Source organism: Phyllobates terribilis, unplaced genomic scaffold, assembly GCF_046119375.1.
Source record: "Phyllobates terribilis strain yellow unplaced genomic scaffold, ASM4611937v1 Scaffold_5__5_contigs__length_657084704, whole genome shotgun sequence".
Taxonomy (NCBI): Eukaryota; Metazoa; Chordata; class Amphibia; order Anura; family Dendrobatidae; genus Phyllobates; species Phyllobates terribilis.
Genome location: NW_027362765.1, coordinates 218,602,422 through 218,620,123, shown reverse-complemented (window position 1 = coordinate 218,620,123; position 17,702 = coordinate 218,602,422). Strand labels below are relative to the sequence as shown.

Genomic DNA, 17,702 nt, shown 5'->3' with positions numbered 1-17,702 from the left:
TCAGGAAGCCAGCCAGGCATCATTTTAACCTTATTTATCTGTAGATTAACACGGTCAGCATTAATAGCAAATGTGTACTTTAGTTACACATAGCAGGGCTGAAGCCCTGCTATGTGTAACACTTAGGTGATCAGATGATTGCAGCTTCTAGTCTCCCGTGGAGACTAGTGAAGCAAGTAAAAAGTAGAAAAAAATGTTTTTAAAAATATTTAAAAAAAATGTAAAAAATATCAAAGTTGAAAACATCCCCCTTTCTCCCCATTCAAAATAAAACAATAAAAAAATCAAATATACACATATTTGGTATCGTCGCATTCAGAATAGCGCCGATCTATCAATATAAATAAAGAATTAATCAGATCGGTAAACGGCGTAACAGAGAAAAAAAATCTAAATGCCAAAATTACGATATTTTGGTAGCTGCAGCATTGCAATATTAGGCACTACAAAGATCGTCTCTACACCAAAATGATATCAATAAAAACTTCAGCTCGGCACGCAAAAAATAAGCCCTCATCCAGCCCCAGATCCCGAAAAATGGAGACACTACAGGTCTCGGAAAATGGCGCCTTTTTTAACAAATTATGGATTTTTTTTCCACCACTCAAATAAAGAAGAACCTATACATGTTTGGTATCTACGAACTCGTAATGACCTGGGGAATCATAATGGCAGGTCAGCTTTAGCATTTAGTGAACATGGTAAAAAAAAAAGTATTGTGGAGTTGCACTTTTTTTGCAATTTTACCGCACTTGGAATTTTGTTCACGCTTTCCAGTACACGATATGGTAAAACCAATGATGTCGTTCAAAAGTACAACTTGTCCCACACAAAATAAGCCCTCACATGGCCATATTGATGGAAATATAAAAAAGTTATGGCTCTGGGAAGAAGGGAAGCAAAAAACGAAATCGCAAAAACAGAAAAGGGCTGCGGCGTGAAGGGGATAAAGCTTCTCACTTAGAGATAAATGTGAGCGGTTTGGTATTTTCTGGCTTTTAGACAGGAAACTAAAAGCTGAAGCCAAAGAAACCACTTCTCACATAAACATCTGTGAAAACCTTTAAGGCTTTTATGGAGTCCCCATGAGGAGAGATCCATTCCCCATGAGTGCTGCGCACCCTCATGGATCTCTTTTCCTGCCTCCAGATTGATAAGAAAAGAAATGTCTCAAGGTTTATGTTGTTCCATTCTTCTAAATTACATAGGACGGAGGAAGTTTGGACGAGTTTAAGCCCTCTTGACGTGAGTTGGATGGTGTAGTGAGTCAGAATCATAAGGTAGACCTCATTTAATGCTCATAATTAGGCTTCAAGGTTCTTTTTATGCCCTTGACTAATAAGGAGCACCTTCACACTAAAATCTATATCTAGTTAATATCTAATGACTACGATAAGATGAGCTGGAGAGCTGCTATTACAATACAATGAGCCAAGGGTTCAGAAGCACAACAGCTATTATGAAGAGAGATAGTAATTGTAAGTACTGTTTTTTTTAATACACTTGTGTTGTTGCATCTGTTTCTGGTGAGTTCATTCCAGAGAAGAAGATTTCCTTTTATCACAATTGACTCTGGAAGCTCAGGGCCTGATTCATTAATAGACTGGTGTTGTGCGCGTCAGGTTTAATGAAGGCAGTGCTGGAGTGAGATGAGTCTATTTTATTAAGAGGCGCGGGCCACTTATTAAAACAGGTGCATCTTACAACAGGTGTGTACCTCTGCAAGAAATGAGCCTGAAGTACATTTCTGGCATAAATTATGACACTAAAGTGGCTTAATGTTTGATGAATTTGCCAGCAGGACCTTGTCACACCCTGTTCACTTTGGGGAAGCTAGCTGATACTGGCATAAAACAGCGAAGAATTGCAAATTATTCAGCAAATTTAAGTTGTGCAAAAATTTTGCGACATTTAAAGGCGTTTAATGCCAAAATTTTGGAGTAAATACTTTGATGAATCAGGCTCTCAAACTTGGTGGCTCGGAGGTTAGCTCTGCTGTCGTACTACACTGGGTCCATAATTCCAATCTGACCAAGGGCAAATGTGAGTGTGTATATGAAACTTACTCCTGTATATATAAACTGTACATAAGGCTTGGTTCACACAACCGTATTTTCTCTCATCTGAGAAGATCGGTCAGATTATGCTAATCACACTTTGATCAGACTTAGCAGAGTTTGATCAGAGTATGAACAGATTTTCCTGGATGAGAAGATGGAAAAAAAAATTTCTCCATTCTGTCAGCCCATGAAAATCTGACTGTACTCAGATGTCATCCGAGTGCAGTCCAATTTTTACATGAACTCATTGACTTGCTTAGCCGAGTGTGATCCGAATATCGGATGCAAATTGTGCATGCTGTGATTTTTTTTTTTCTCAGACAGACTCGGTCCAAGGAAATGAGGAACAAAAATCAGACATGTGCACAGTCCCGTATACTAACATGGTCCCATGTGCGATCTGATATTTTGTCGGATTGCAATGTTGCGTTTCCTCCGGGTTCTCCGGTTTCCTCCCACACCCCAAAGACATACTGATAGGGAATCTAGATTGTGATCCCCAATGGGGACAGTGCTGATAATTTCTGTAAAGTGCTGTGGAATTAATGGCGCTATATAAGTGAGTAAAATAAATAAATTCACATTGGTTGAAGGAACTTAAATCCCATTTACACAGATCGATAATTAGCAAGTGCTCATTCATAAGAAGGCTTGCTCACAATCATCATAAACGAGCCTCCGATCATGGCGGCACATGTACTCTGAGTTTAGGGGGCTAGTGGGAAAGGGGGCCTTGGTCTGAGTATTTAAATACATTACAAGGAGAAGGGAACAAAGCCTGCACTCAGGTGAAGAAACGTCTAGCTACAACTCTATGGGCCTGTGGCTTGTCTCTATGCTATAGATTTTTTTTTATAGAATATGGTGTGATACAGATTGGTTGCCCATGGGGCTCATGCCTGTCTTCTTTAATGCTCGCTATAATCTGTCACTTTCTAAATTTAATTATGAATGTCTACAAATGCTAATTAATGCTGCTGAACATATTGATGGCCCTCACCTGAGCCTATTCGCCACTTTCCCATCTCATTCCTATTCTCCATTCTTTACCATGTTGTACCTGCTTATAAACAGCAATGCCGGAGGTGGCACAATAAGACAGCTGGCTAAGATGACGGTGCTCTGTGCTAAGGACCAGGTACAATTATTTGCTGATGGGCTGTGTTCATGTCTGTGTTTAAATGACTATGAAAAGGTATTTTCTAGAAAATACTGGGGGCAGCTAGTTGGGAAACTTGCAGACTGATGTGCACCTTTCTGACTATTTTGAGCTAAATAATATCACCAAACCAGCACATAAATGGTGAGTATACAAAACGTGCCCCGATTCAGCTTCATGTCATCGACTTGTCAATGTCTATTTAAAATTAGCAATTACTTGCCCCAATTTCAATAATGGGACAATTGAGATGGAATTTAGGCGGTGAAAACTTAAGTTGCATTGGTAATAAATGACAAATGGCCAGTCTCTACCTATGGCACACACATGGCAGGGCGATAAGTGCCACATGGCATCACTGAAAATACATAGGTGCCCACACTGGAAACCCGCCCAATGCAATGTCCTGATATGTCTTTACTTGCTAGGACAAGGGTAGTGTTATGGCAGGTTTTAGGGACTTATTCATTGGAGCAGCTCTCCCTCTTCGTCCACAGACAGTGTTCACAGGCTGCGCCCCAGTGTGACGCACTAAACGTTTGTTAGATTTACAAAGCGAGAGCGGGGCGAGTTCTACCAGATCCTTAATTGAAAGATTTTATCAACTTATAAAGAACGGCGCATACATCTCTGAAAGGCTGTGTGCTGAGTGCCCCCTTCTGGCCAGTACTTGTACTGCACATGAAGAAATCTAGCTCTAGAACAGGTGCCAGCATTACACCTTGGCAAAAGAAAGTCTTTATCCAGGCACTCCATTGTCTATGCTTTGATGGAGACGTTAAGCAAGCCTGGCACTGCCACTCTTATGATATGGATGGTATAACAGTCAGCGGTCACGGCTTGTAATATTTGATGCGCTTCTGTCTACCTGCTCTGCTTGGAAATGCTCACGATGGTAATGGGACTGAGCACCTGAATGCTCTTTACATGGAGATAATGACGACTTATGATCCCATATATAATCCTCATACGGGCACTTTTTGAAACCCCACTAATTGATTTTAACTATTACAGACTGTAGCTGTTATAAAATGGTAAAAAATCAGGGAGCAGCACTACAAATGGCAATCCAAGAAGAAGCCACCATGCTGAGGCCATGACATGCTGTAAGGCCACGTTCACATGTTCAGTATTTGGTCAGTATTTTACCTCAGTATTTGTAAACCAGGAGTGGGTGATAAATACAGAAGTGGCAACGTGTTTCTATTAGGCCACGTGCACACATTCAGTATTTGCTCAGTATTTTACCTCAGTATTTGTAAACCAGCAGTGGGTGACAAATACAGAAGTGGTGACGTGTTTCTGTTATACTTTTCCCCTGACTGTTCCTCTCATGGTTTTGGCTTACAAATACTGAGGTAAAATACTGACCAAATACTCAACGTGCGCACGTGGCCTAATCATTTCTTACGTTTGTTAGGTGGACAAATGGATCTGCAGCACAACAGTCATTACACAACCGATAAATCTGGCCTTACCCCCAAAAGCCCCCCAAAGGCCTAGGTATTGCATAATTGCTTAGGCCTCATTCAGACTCTCTTTTATTATGCAGAAAGAAATGGAGTGCGCTGGATAGACTTTTCATCCATTTTTAGGCCGTTTGTGTTTTTACCATCAGTGGATAATCTTCTCTTATCTATAAAACAGTGACAAAAAGGACAGCATTCTGTTGATACACAGATGGCATCTAAGCAGTATCTGTATCTGTCATTTTTTTTCCATGCCCCCATTCACTAGAATGGGCGAGTTTTATACATAAATTGGTTGAAAAATGGAAATGTGAACCACGCCATCCATGAAAATCATGAATAGAGGACATACATGAAAAACAGACATGGGGTCTTCTTCAGATGTCGGCGCTGTTACTGGTTTCAACAGATAACACTTGTACTTTTTATAGTTTATGAGGCTATACAAGTTAGATTTTTCACGTAGTCCAGAATGAAACGTACATGCATTTGTGAATAAGGCATAAGGGTAAAGCCAGATGGAGCGGCACTGATGCAGTCAAAAAGCAAATTAAGTTGAAACTTAATGCATGATTTTGCCAGAAAACAGCTGTTTCATGCTGTCTGGTCTTCCATGTGTGGCTTTGCCATGCAATTCTTGCCTATATGGCACACTGTTACCACAGGTAAACCCATCCATGAAGTGCTGCATGGCTGCTGTAATTTCTAACGATATTATATTCAACCTTGCAGTGGCGTAACTAGAGTCTGATGGGCCCGGTTGCAAAATTTGGACCTAATCCCACCCCACACACACAACACCCCCACCCCATCCACCCACGCATGTTGGTTAGAAGTATGTGCCCTTGAAGCATTCTAAATCCTATGACATATGAGTTGCCCCCGCTCCTCCTTTATGTAGCAATGTCCCCCATCATGTGCTCCTTACTGTTATATATGTTCCCCCCATCCTGGGCCCATCCTGGTATATATGTCCCTCACCCTGACACCATCTTGGTGTGTGTATGTGTGTGTATATATATATATACAGTACAGACCAAAAGTTTGGACACACCTTCTCATTTAAAGATTTTTCTGTATTTTCCTGACTATGAAAATTGTACATTCACACTGAAGGCATCAAAACTACGAATTAACACATGTGGAATTATATACTTAACAAAAAAGTGTGAAACAACTGCAAATATGTCTTATATTCTAGGTTCTTCAGAGTAGCCACCTTTTGCTTTGATGACTGCTTTGCACACTCTTGGCATTCTCTTGATGAGCTTCAAGAGGTAGTCACTGGAAATGGTTTTCACTTCACAGGTGTGCCCTGTCAGGTTTAATAAGTGGGATTTCTTGCCTTATAAATGGGGTTGGGACCATCAGTTGTGTTGTGCAGAAGTCTGGTGGATACACAGCTGATAGTCCTACTGAATAGACTGTTAGAATCTATATTATGGCAAGAAAAAAGCAGCTAAGTAAAGAAAAACGAGTGGCCATCATCACTTTAAGAAATGAAGGTCAGTCAGTCCGAAAAATTAGGCAAACTTTGAAAGTGTCCCCAAGTGCAGTTGCAAAAACCATCAAGCGCTACAAAGAAACTGGCTCACATGAGGACCGCCCCAGGAAACGAAGACCAAGAGTCACCTCTGCTTCTGAGGATAAGTTTATCCGAGTCACCAGCCTCAGAAATCGCAGGTTAACAGCAGCTCAGATTAGAGACCAGGTCAATGCCACATAGAGTTCTAGCAGCAGACACATCTCTTCAACAACTGTTAAGAGACTTTGTGCAGCAGGCCTTCATGGCAAAATAGCTGCTAGGAAACCACTGCTAAGGACAGGCAACAAGTAGAAGAGACTTGTTTGGGCTAAAGAACACAAGGAATGGACATTAGACCAGTGGAAATCTGTGCTTTGGTCTGATGAGTCCAAATTTGAGATCTTTGGTTGCAACCACCGTGTCTTTGTGCGACGCAGAAAAGGTGAACGGATGGACTCTACATGCCTGGTTCCCACCGTGAAACATGGAGGAGGAGGTGTGATGGTGTGGGGGTGCTTTGCTAGTGACACTGTTGGGGATTTATTCAAAATTGAAGGCATACTGAACCAGCATGGCTACCACAGCATCTTGCAGCGGCATGCTATTCCATTCGGTTTGCGTTTAGTTGGACCATCATTTATTTTTCAACAGGACAATGACCCCAAACACACCTCCAAGCTGTGTAAGGGCTATTTGACCAAGAAGGAGAGTGATGGGGTGCTACGCCAGATGACCTGGCCTCCACAGTCACCAGACCTGAACCCAGTCAAGATGGTTTGGGGTGAGCTGGACCGCAGAGTGAAGGCAAAAGGGCCAACAAGTGCGAAGCATCTCTGGGAACTCCTTCAAGATAGTTATAAGACCATTTCCGGTGACTATCTCTTGAAGCTCATCAAGAGAATGCCAAGAGTGTGCAAAGCAGTCATCAAAGCAAAAGGTGGCTACTTTGAAGAACCTAGAATGTAAGACATATTTTCAGTTGTTTCTAACTTTTTTGTTAAGTATATAATTTCACATGTGTTAATTCATAGTTTTGATGCCTTCAGTGTGAATGTACAATTTTCATAGTCATGAAAATACATAAAAATCTTTAAATGAGAAGGTGTGTCCAAACTTTTGGTCTGTACTGTATAATTATATGTCCTCCATCCTGGTATGTATATGTATGTATGTATGTATGTATATATATATATATATATATATATATATATATATGTATATGTATGTGTTCCCCATCCCAGTATATGTGTTCCCCATCCTGGGCCCATCATGTTATATATGTTCTCCATCCAGCACCCATCTTGGTATATATCTTGCCCATCCTGGTATATACGTTCCCCATCCTGGCATATACTGTATGTCTCCCGTCCAGGTATATATGTTCCCCATGCTGGTATATATGTCTCTTATCCTGGGCCCTATCCTGGTATATATATCACCCATCCAGGTATATATGTCCCTTATCCTGGGCCCCATCCTGGTATATATGTATTTATCTTGTGCCCCTTCCCAGTATATATCTCCCCCATCCTGGTATATATATATCCTCCATCCTGGCATATACTGTATGTTCCCCATTCTGGTATGTATATGTCTCCCATCCAGGTATATATGTTCCTCATTCTGGTATATACAGTGGTGGCCAAAAGTATTGGCACCCCTGCAATTCTGTCAGATAATACTCAGTTTCTTCCTGAAAATGATTGCAATCACAAATTCTTTGGTCTTATTATCTTCATTTCATTTGCTTGCAAGGAAAAAACACAAAAGAGAATGAAGCAAAAATCAAATCATTGATCATTTCACACAAAACTCCAAAAATGGGCCAGACAAAAGTGTTGGCACCCTCAGCCTAATACTTGGTTGCACAACCTTTAGCCAAAATAACAGCGAACAACCGCTTCCGGTAACCATCAATGAGTTTCTTACAATGCTCTGCTGGAATTGTAGACCATTCTTCTTTGGCAAACTGCTCCAGGTCCCTGATATTTGAAGGGTGCCTTCTCCAAACTGCCATTTTAAGATCTCTCCACAGGTGTTCTATGGGATTCAGGTCTGGACTCATTGCTGGCCACCTTAGAAGTCTCCAGTGCTTACTCTCAAACCATTTTATAGTGCTTTTGGAAGTGTGTTTTCGGTCATTGTCCTGCTGGAAGACCCATGACCTCTGAGGGAGACCCAGCTTTCTCACACTGGGCCATACATTATGCTGCAAAATTTGTTGGTAGTCTTCAGACTTCATAATGCCATGCACACGGTCAAGCAGTCCAGTTCCAGAGGCAGCAAAGCAACCCCAAAACATCAGGGAACCTCCGCCATGTTTGACTGTAGGGACCGTGTTCTTTTCTTTGAATGCCTCTTTATTTTTCCTGTACACTCTATGTTGATGCTTTTTCCCAAAAAGCTCTACTTTTGTCTCATCTGACCAGAGAACATTCTTCCAAAACGTTTTAGGCTTTCTCAGGTAAGTTTTGGCATACTCCAGCCTGGCTTTTTTATGTCTCGGGGTAAGAAGTGGGGTCTTCCTGGGTATCCTACCATACAGTCCCTTTTCATTCAGACGCCGGCGGATAGTACGGGTTGACACTGTTGTACCCTCGGACTGCAGGGCAGCTTGAACTTGTTTGGATGTTAGTCGAGGTTCTTTATCCACCATCCGCACAATCTTGCGTTGAAATCTCTCGGCAATTTTTCTTTTCCGTCCACATCTAGGGAGGTTAGCCACAGTGCCATGGGCTTTAAACTTCTTGATGACACTGCGCACGGAAGACACAGGAACATTCAGGTTTTTGGAGATGGACTTGTAGCCTTGAGATTGCTCATGCTTCCTCACAATTTGGTTTCTCAAGTCCTCAGACAGTTCTTTGGTCTTCTTTCTTTTCTCCATGCTCAATGTGGTACACACAAGGACACAGGACAGAGGTTGAGTCAACTTTAATCCATACTAACTGGCTGCAAGTGTGATTTAGTTATTGCCAACACCTGTTAGGTGCCACAGGTAAGTTACAGGTGCTGTTAATTACACGAATTAGAGAAGCATCACATCATTTTTCAAACAGTGCCAATACTTTTGTCCACCCCCTTTTTTAGGTTTGGTGTGGAATTATATCCAATTTGGCTTTAGGACAATTCTTTTTGTGTTTTTTCATTGAAGACAAATTAAATGAAGATAATAATACCAAAGAATTTGTGATTGCAATCATTTTCAGGAAGAAACTGAGTATTATCTGACAGAATTGCAGGGGTGCCAATACTTTTGGCCACCACTGTATGTCTCTTATCCTGGGCCCTATCCTGGTATATATATCACCCATCCAGGTATATATGTCCCTTATCCTGGGCCCCATCCTGGTATATATGTATTTATCTTGTGCCCCTTCCCGGTATATATGTCCCTCATCCTCGTCCCCATCCTGGTATATATGTCCCTCATCCTGGGCACATCCTGGTATATATATGCCCCATCCTGGTACATATGTCACTTATCCTGGGTCCCTTCCTGGTATATAAATGCCCCATCCTAGTACATATCCCCCATTCTGCTGATGTTCTTTAATGCATAGAACAAAAAAAATGATTCTACTCACCTTCCCTCCGCTCCTCCGCTGCACAGCGTCCTCTTCTGGAACCGGCAGCTGACTTAAGTGTACAAGCAATGGGACCACATGACTTCACTGCCATAAGCCCCCAGTGACGTGCACGTTGACATCAGTTGCTGGCCTCTGATTGGCCGGCAGCACGTATTGAAGTGCACGGACCCCTGCACCATAATACACTTCAGCTAAATGTGTGCTCTAGGATGCACATCCAGTTGAGATTTGCGCTGGCGTTGTTGGATCTCTCACCTGCACGGGCCTGGTCGAGACCTCTGCGAACATTATCATTACGCCCCTTGAACCTTGCGATTTTATGTAAATTATTATATTTCCCACAGCCTGAGCCTAAACGGATCACCAGATTTCTTCAGTCCTATCAGTATCCAGAATATCTCTGGTTGAGCATAGTTGTACATACATATGTATGGATGCAGCAGAGCATTTCATGGCTACATTGTTTGTGCATAGTAATTGAGTAGGTTTACAGATTTTAATATCACTCTGTGTAAGCTCTGCTACGTCCATGTATTTGTGATTATTGGAATTTCTTATGCGTGTCTGGCATTTATGGCCACAGCAAAGTTATATCCTATGTCGTAGTGTTGGAGACCAAAGTATGAGCTGCCAGTCATCCTAGATCCAGAATGAAGCCTACATAGAATACATTAGACATGTGGAATGAATAACTCATTACATTTCTCATAAGAAGTAGTTCATATCCCATAGCGTGGGGTGCAATATTCCGCACATTATCATTGCAGTTTTACTACCAACCCATTTCCTTGAGAATTTAATAACATTCCTTCATTTCATGCATCTTCAGGCAGCAAACAAATACATATATATATATTTAATATGGCTTTGCTATTCAATGCACTTTACAAACCAGCTTGGTGCTTTGCCAGCCTCATGTGACTTACCCCCATTATAATGAACCCTTACTGTGCCATCACCTAGCATGGAAATGGTTACCCTGTCTGCCAGAATGATGAGAACCCTGCGGGCTGTGCTTGGCTTCCCCAGCCCACTGATATCTCTTGCTTTCCTCTATATCAAAGTGTTTGTAGAAATTGATCAAATATTGCAGGGCCTGTCAGTGAATATTTACATTACGTCAGTCAAGACGACTTGAAACAGGATTTTTAAGAAGTTCGGTTAACTATTTAATAGGGGTTTATGTAGAGGTTAAAGCATTCTTCAAATCTATCACATTTGCAAAAGTCACAGAGACCTGAGAAAGGCAGTAGCTTTGTGGTATTGTACATACTAACAAGCAATGGCCACAGGTCAAAAGGGCTTGAAGGTTTGTAGATTAGGAAAACAAGACTTCTTTCTTCAAGAAACAATGTCACCCATGTCTCCAGAGGCTTTGTCTGGTATTACAGCTCAACTTTATTTAAACGTCCATTGCAAGATTTGGAAATGATCACCTGTATGTTGGATCCCTACCGTTCCAATGAATGGAGCGGTGGTGGGACATATGCGAGACTGGTCCATTCAGATGGGGCATTGCAGTGCTCCATTCGTTAGAATGGTAGGGATCCTACGAATAAGTGTGATCTTCCAAAGATTGAAATAGGCCTTTAAATAAAGTTGAGCTTTAATCCCAGACAAAGCCTCTGGAGACATGGATGGCGCTATTTCTTGAAGAAAGAAGTCTTGCTTTCCTGATTTACAAATGTTACAGGCCTTTTGACCTGTGGTCATTGTTTGTTAGCATGTACAATACCACAAAGCTGCTGCCATTCTCTATGGAACTGCCAGAAAAAGCTGAGCGCAGTACTTGGCTCTCTCCAGCAGTCCTGTAAAGAATGAATGGAGTGGAGGAGCACATGTCTGGCCATCACTCCATTCAGGTAGGCTCCGTATGGCACTGTTCTCTGGATTGGTAGGGGTACTAGAGGTTGGACTGCCAGGAATCAGCATTCTATGGATGGGTGATAACTTCTAAAGATGGGAATAACCCTTTAAGTGAATGCTACAATACCAATCACTGCCCAGAGATAAAGGTGGCGCTGTTTCTGTAAGAACACACTCATGTTTTCTAATCTTATACAACCACATTGAGATCCTTGTTTCTACCCAAAGTAGAATCCAGAGACCAAATCAGTATTTGCTTTGTACATGGATGATGTTGCCTTACAGACACCACTGGTGACTTGAGTTATGGGGTAAATCTTCTCGGTTGCCCCAGATGTATCATGCAGAATCTCCATCCAGTAACTGAATAGCATAGATGTCCTGGATCTCTGTGCTACCCATTACTCATAGGCCACCAATGTGGCAGTAAGATGTGTTGTGGCTTCCATTGTTTCTGGTCATTCATGTGCAAACGTAGGAGAAGATGCAGTATGCTGAATGTACATGTGCCCTTGTATCTGATACAATCAAGCTCAGTTGATTGCTCATGTTGCACCCATGTTGGTGACTTTGATGCTTAAAACCCTTTGGGCACCAAGACTCGGGCAGTACTTCCATTGTTCCAGCTGATTTGGATGATGTCTACCATGCAGTATTTCAATCCCACAGCCAGATAACATTGGCACCAAATAGAAGGCATGTAGCCTGCCTGGCAGTTGCCCAGGTCAGTAAATTGCTCTCTTTATAAATACATTGGACGCAGTTTGCCTTAGATGAGATGATTAAAGATGAGGCATAATGATAAATAGACTTCATTGACCATGACATTGCCACGTTGGGTGCCATAGGGCATTGCCTGTGATATATGACATTAGACATCAATTACATTCACATTATTACACTGTTTTCCACACTTTTCTTATTTTGGAGTCACTGCATCTCCAGAAAATGCAGTAAACAGCTATTTGGTGATATTTATTGCTTAAATTACTCAATTACTCAGGCTCCTATATACCAATTTCAGCTAATTGTCAGTAATAAAGCTGTAAATTAACCTTCTTTGCTACAAGTTAAAAAGTGACATTTCCTCAGACAGAGGGAGGAGAGCTACCACTGGAAACAATGGCATTGCTGCTTTAAGTTAGGGAAATTGTAGTGTTCCTTCCAGCAAACAGATCATTCCCATCAATCTACCCTTATGTCGAAAACTACAATGAGCGTTACTTCTTTCGGCATTAGGCCATGTTCACACGATGTATTTGCAATGTGTTTCTTGACGTCATTTAAAAAAAACGCAGTAAAAAAACAGCGATTTTACCATGTTTTTGGAAAAATCAAGGCAAAAAGAACGCACCATGTGAACACAAAATTAAGGATGGCACAAGAAGGCTAGCATGATTGACAGTTTGACAACAACTCCTTGACAGCCCCGGATCTGAGCTACAATATTGTGTAAGACCCTGACCTCGTAGTCATTCCACTAATATCTGACCTGTCCTGTTACAGGAGATAATTCTGCACTTCTTACACACTTCAGAATTAGTATTCAGCCTTATGGCTACTGCTGCTGCTTTTGATAAATCTTGCTACTTTGGATGCAGTAGATAATTTTTCTCAAGATAAATCTTCCATCAAACACAGCCACATATAAATATTCGATATTATCCCCTGATGCTAAATATTTAATACTTCAGTAAATACTGTAGCTAGCTGGATAGTAACACCTTATATGTCAGAATGGGGCAGCTGCCATACTACAAGAGAGAGGTTGTCTGCTGTGCATAACCTAGAATAATATATTGGGAGGAATATAAAGGGGTCCTCAAGTCTGGATTCTATATATTAGCTCCGGTCGATTTTGTATTAGCTGTTGGCCCTAGAGGACCACCTACAACTGCAAACAAGAATGACCACCATAGGTTTTAATGGGTATCATGTAATGCCCTATTAAAAGAGCAATTGAACAGTGTTTTTCTCCAATAATAGATGCTCTTGTGGTCTTTCAGTGGGGGGTGGGGGTGACTTATTGTGAACTAATCAGGAAAGGGTTGTGGAAATTGGGGGCAGCTAAACCACAGAAGTCTTAAGTAGTTGTAAGATGAATAGATAAATAGATAAAACACAGATAGATAGTTAGACAGACAGATTGGTACATAGATAGATAGACAGACACATGGATGGATAGATAGACAGACAGATTGATAGACAGACAGACAGACACATTAATGGATGGAAAGATAGACAGACAGACACATAGATAAATAGATAGAGAGACAGACACATGGATGTATAGACAGACAGACAGATGGATGGATGAATAGACAGACAGACAGATAGATCAATAGACAGACAGACACATGAATGGATAGATAGCTAGATACATAGGTAGATAGAAAAGAGGTTGATAGATTTGTACAAAGGTTGAGAAAGTTTCCAGAAGGAACTGAAATTTTGCTGCTATAATATATGGATTAAAAAAGACATCTTCACTTTTTTATTGAACTGTTGGAGTGTTGCCATTTTTGGATGATAGATTCCGCTTATCGATAAAGAGATACAGTAGATAGATAATATTGATAGACAGATGATATACCCATGATCATAATTGATGAACACAGTGCAAGTATAGGGGACCTCTTGGTAGGCACCGCCAGCCTATAATAAGCATAGAAATGCCCAGCTCCTCAGCAGGTGCCTTCTCTAGAGTTCCTGGGCATTCTTATCCCCTGGGTCCACACGCTCACACACGTGTCACTCTCCTAGCACACTCCTTAGGATTGCAGAGTATGCAGCTAGCACAAGTGTGTCTCACACTCCCACCCCCCAAAAATAGCAGTGCCAGACACACACACAGTGCCAGCTGTGATCACAATACAGCTCAGAGCATCAGCGAAGTGTTAACAAGCTTTGAAGCTAAATTGGTCAGCAATCCGGGACATGGAGGGGGGCAGCCTCATCCCTTATCCCTCATCAGCTGTGGGTCATCCTAGATCTGAGGTTGCTCATACTCTTCTATCATTTCACCTCTTTTCCTTTTCTTATATTCCCCCTGTCTCCACTTTTCTTACACATCTTCTTCCCTGCATTCTTCTAGTATTCTGCATTTTACAGTCCATGTCCTCCTCTACTTATCTACAGTAGAAGGCACATCTCCCCTGGTAAATTAAAGGAACACTAAACCTGAAGTACTAACCTTATAAAAGTGAATTAGTGCTAATACCATCCTCCTATATGAATGTAACTATGTGCAGAGGTTCTGAGAACTGGAGAAATGATTTATGGGTGTAGTAGTGATTTTCCCAAACCTCCTGACTTTGTCCCATTAAAGCCCTATATCCACTAATAATAAGCAGGTGACAGCAGATTACATTCATCTACACAGTAAAAAGGCTAGTGTCTTAACTTCCAAGACTTAAAGCACCTTGCTGCAGTCCAGGAATGGGTTCTGTCCTACAAATACTAGAAAATGCCAGAATAGACAGCCTTGAACTGTTTACAGACATAAACCTCTTTTGGTTCCTGACAAGGATCCAGCAACAGAAGCCAATGTGATAAATACATGCTAGGCTGTAATTCTATTCATTAGAACAAACGGTGCAATAACACATAACAGGCAGCGATCATTTAATTAGAGAACGGTAAAAGAGAAAAATGACATTTTCAATGGCACCTGTGTATTCTGTAGGAAATCAATACCTGTCCTGATACCCTGCAGACAGGAGATCGCTGGACATTATCACACAGACCCAGAACAACCATCCCATCATATTCAACTACAGATGAAAAGTCCTGATGATCTGCAGTTATGGGATCACTCAACATCAGGTGCAAAGCCAGAACTGTGTGATCCATATGGACCTATAGTGGTCAATCAATGGTCCTGATCTCCTGCATTCATCAATGGACCTCTTCATCCTCAACTCTGCATTTATCTCATTGTTTTCTAAAGTGGCACTTTGTATTAAAAACAAAACTGACATGCCATAGTGCCCACCAAATGGTGCCAGGCTATTAAAAAGACTGAGGTGGAGGAGTAAAGTTACATTACCTGCAGATACCTCTCCCCTTGCTGCACAAAATAACTGTAGAATGATGAGTAGACAGGCAGTCCCAAACATGGTAACCTGCGGAGAGTATCCAAGTGCCAGGCTGGCAAGGAGGTTAACATCCTATAAGCATGTCGGCATAGGTGAGAGGTGCAGTAGGTTGGCAGAAGAGCCCCCTTGGCATAGGCAGCAGTTTACTAGGCTTTATGCGGCTGTTGCTCCGCTCGGTACAGAAGTGGCTTTAACTGATCGAGGAAGGATTGAGAGAGAGCGAACGAGAGAACAGTTTAAAGATTTCCCCGGAGCCCTAAAGCCTGCCTCCTCTCATCCCTCCCTCCCTGCCAGCAGTCGTCAGCTGCGCTGCCACACACTGCCTGTAAGGGTTAAACCCTCAGCCAAAATATCCAACAGGAAAAATGTGATGTTACAATTACATAGAGGGGAAGCCAAATGTAGCAACAGGAGCAGCTGTATGGAATAATAGGATATAGGGGAGCTGGAGGGGAGGAATGATTGGAATCAGGGGGCAAGTTAGCAGGGGGTGGCAGAGATCCTGGCAACAAGTGGCAGGAGCAGTAGTTTTGGAAAGGTGCTGGAAAGCCATGGAAGGTCCTCTTGGATAGTTAACCATTTGTTTTACCATAGTGTTGACTCCAATCTCCCATTTAAAGGGTCAGCAGCATTAGAAATCCAAATTAAACCATCCTCACACTACCTCAATGTCCTGAGGAGCAAAATAATTTTATATATGTGTATAGATAGCTAGAACAAGAAGAAAGTGAAGCATCAACCCCAAATAAAGGTTGCTATCCCCTGGATACAAGTGCTGAAATCTATGTCTATATGATCCAGGGAAAGGAGTGAGTGCTCCAGAGATTCTTGTGAAGCAAGAACACTATATTTACCCGTATTGATACACTTCTTGTTGTCCATATGGATAGATGGATGCAAACAAAAGAATACAGCAGCACTCTATTAGCGCTAGGATGTATGCAACCAGTGAATATAAGAAATTTGCACTGCAGTACTGCTATATAAAGAACTGAATGAACAAATTAGAAATCTTTTATTTTACATACAAGTTTAAAACATTACAGAGGGGTGGCATTAGATTAATAGTGGCTAAAAGCCAATGAGTGGGGCACCATGGGTTGGCAGTGTACAGGTAATTCAAACAATATGTAAATATGCGCCTTGGTTCATTAGCATTGAACCATGATGAAATCTCAGTTTATAGCTAATACTGGCCTTAATAATAAAGTGCTTTGAGCAAAAGATATAAGGACCAGAGTATAGATGATCAATAAACAACAAAATTCAGCTGGAACCCATGCAAATATAGGAATAAGACTAGACTAAATGAGACACTGTACCTGAGCCAAGCGATGGTACTACTTCCCCTACGGGTGTTTTGGTGGGTGTGCCTTCTTTTGGGGGAGACAACTTTTTTTTCATTCAGTTCTTTGTACGTCTGTTTCTCCTTTTATATGCTCACATTTTATAATGGCGTTGAACTTGTTCTTTTTATACAAGTTCTAATAGGTGCTTCAGGTAGGGTACTACACTTTCTAGATATGAAATAAGCCTATGGCACCAAGCTAGGGATCAACGTTTGATTATAATTACTACTATATGTATTCTTTTGTTTATGTAGAATAAAGGCACAGCAGCTTGCAGCAGTTCACACTTACTTATTCTCTTCAGAGATTGTAAGTTTTGGGTTTTTTTTGTAGATAAATCCGAAAAAGTACAGCAGCACACTTTATGTGCCAAGTATGCAAAGATAGAATATGTGAAATTTAACCTACATTGCTGCTATATAGAATTTGCTTTTAGAATGAAGGTATTTAGCACACAAATTGGTCAATTTATGAGAGCCCATTAGCCACGACAAGGTGACCTTTATCTGATGGGACCCTAACCATTTCTTTTAGCTTACACATTTAAAGAACAGGTGGGATCCAATGTTTAAAGTATTTACTATATA

General features: G+C 41.4%; 1 protein-coding gene across 3 annotated transcripts in view; it reads right to left on the bottom strand.

Annotated features, from left to right (window-relative positions):
• PTPRT (protein tyrosine phosphatase receptor type T) overlaps window positions 1–16,050 on the bottom strand; it is a 526,727-nt gene extending 510,677 nt beyond the window's left edge. For 2 of the 3 annotated variants that reach the window (XM_073683802.1, XM_073683803.1), the window contains exon 1: window positions 15,718–16,048. In XM_073683802.1, coding sequence (XP_073539903.1) covers window positions 15,718–15,787 — 70 coding nt within the window. In that variant the 5' untranslated portion in view covers window positions 15,788–16,048. Of the gene's footprint in view, window positions 1–15,717 lie in introns of all 3 variants that reach the window. The other variant, XM_073683800.1, reaches the window with a different exon arrangement.
• Window positions 16,051–17,702: the final 1,652 nt, after the last annotated feature.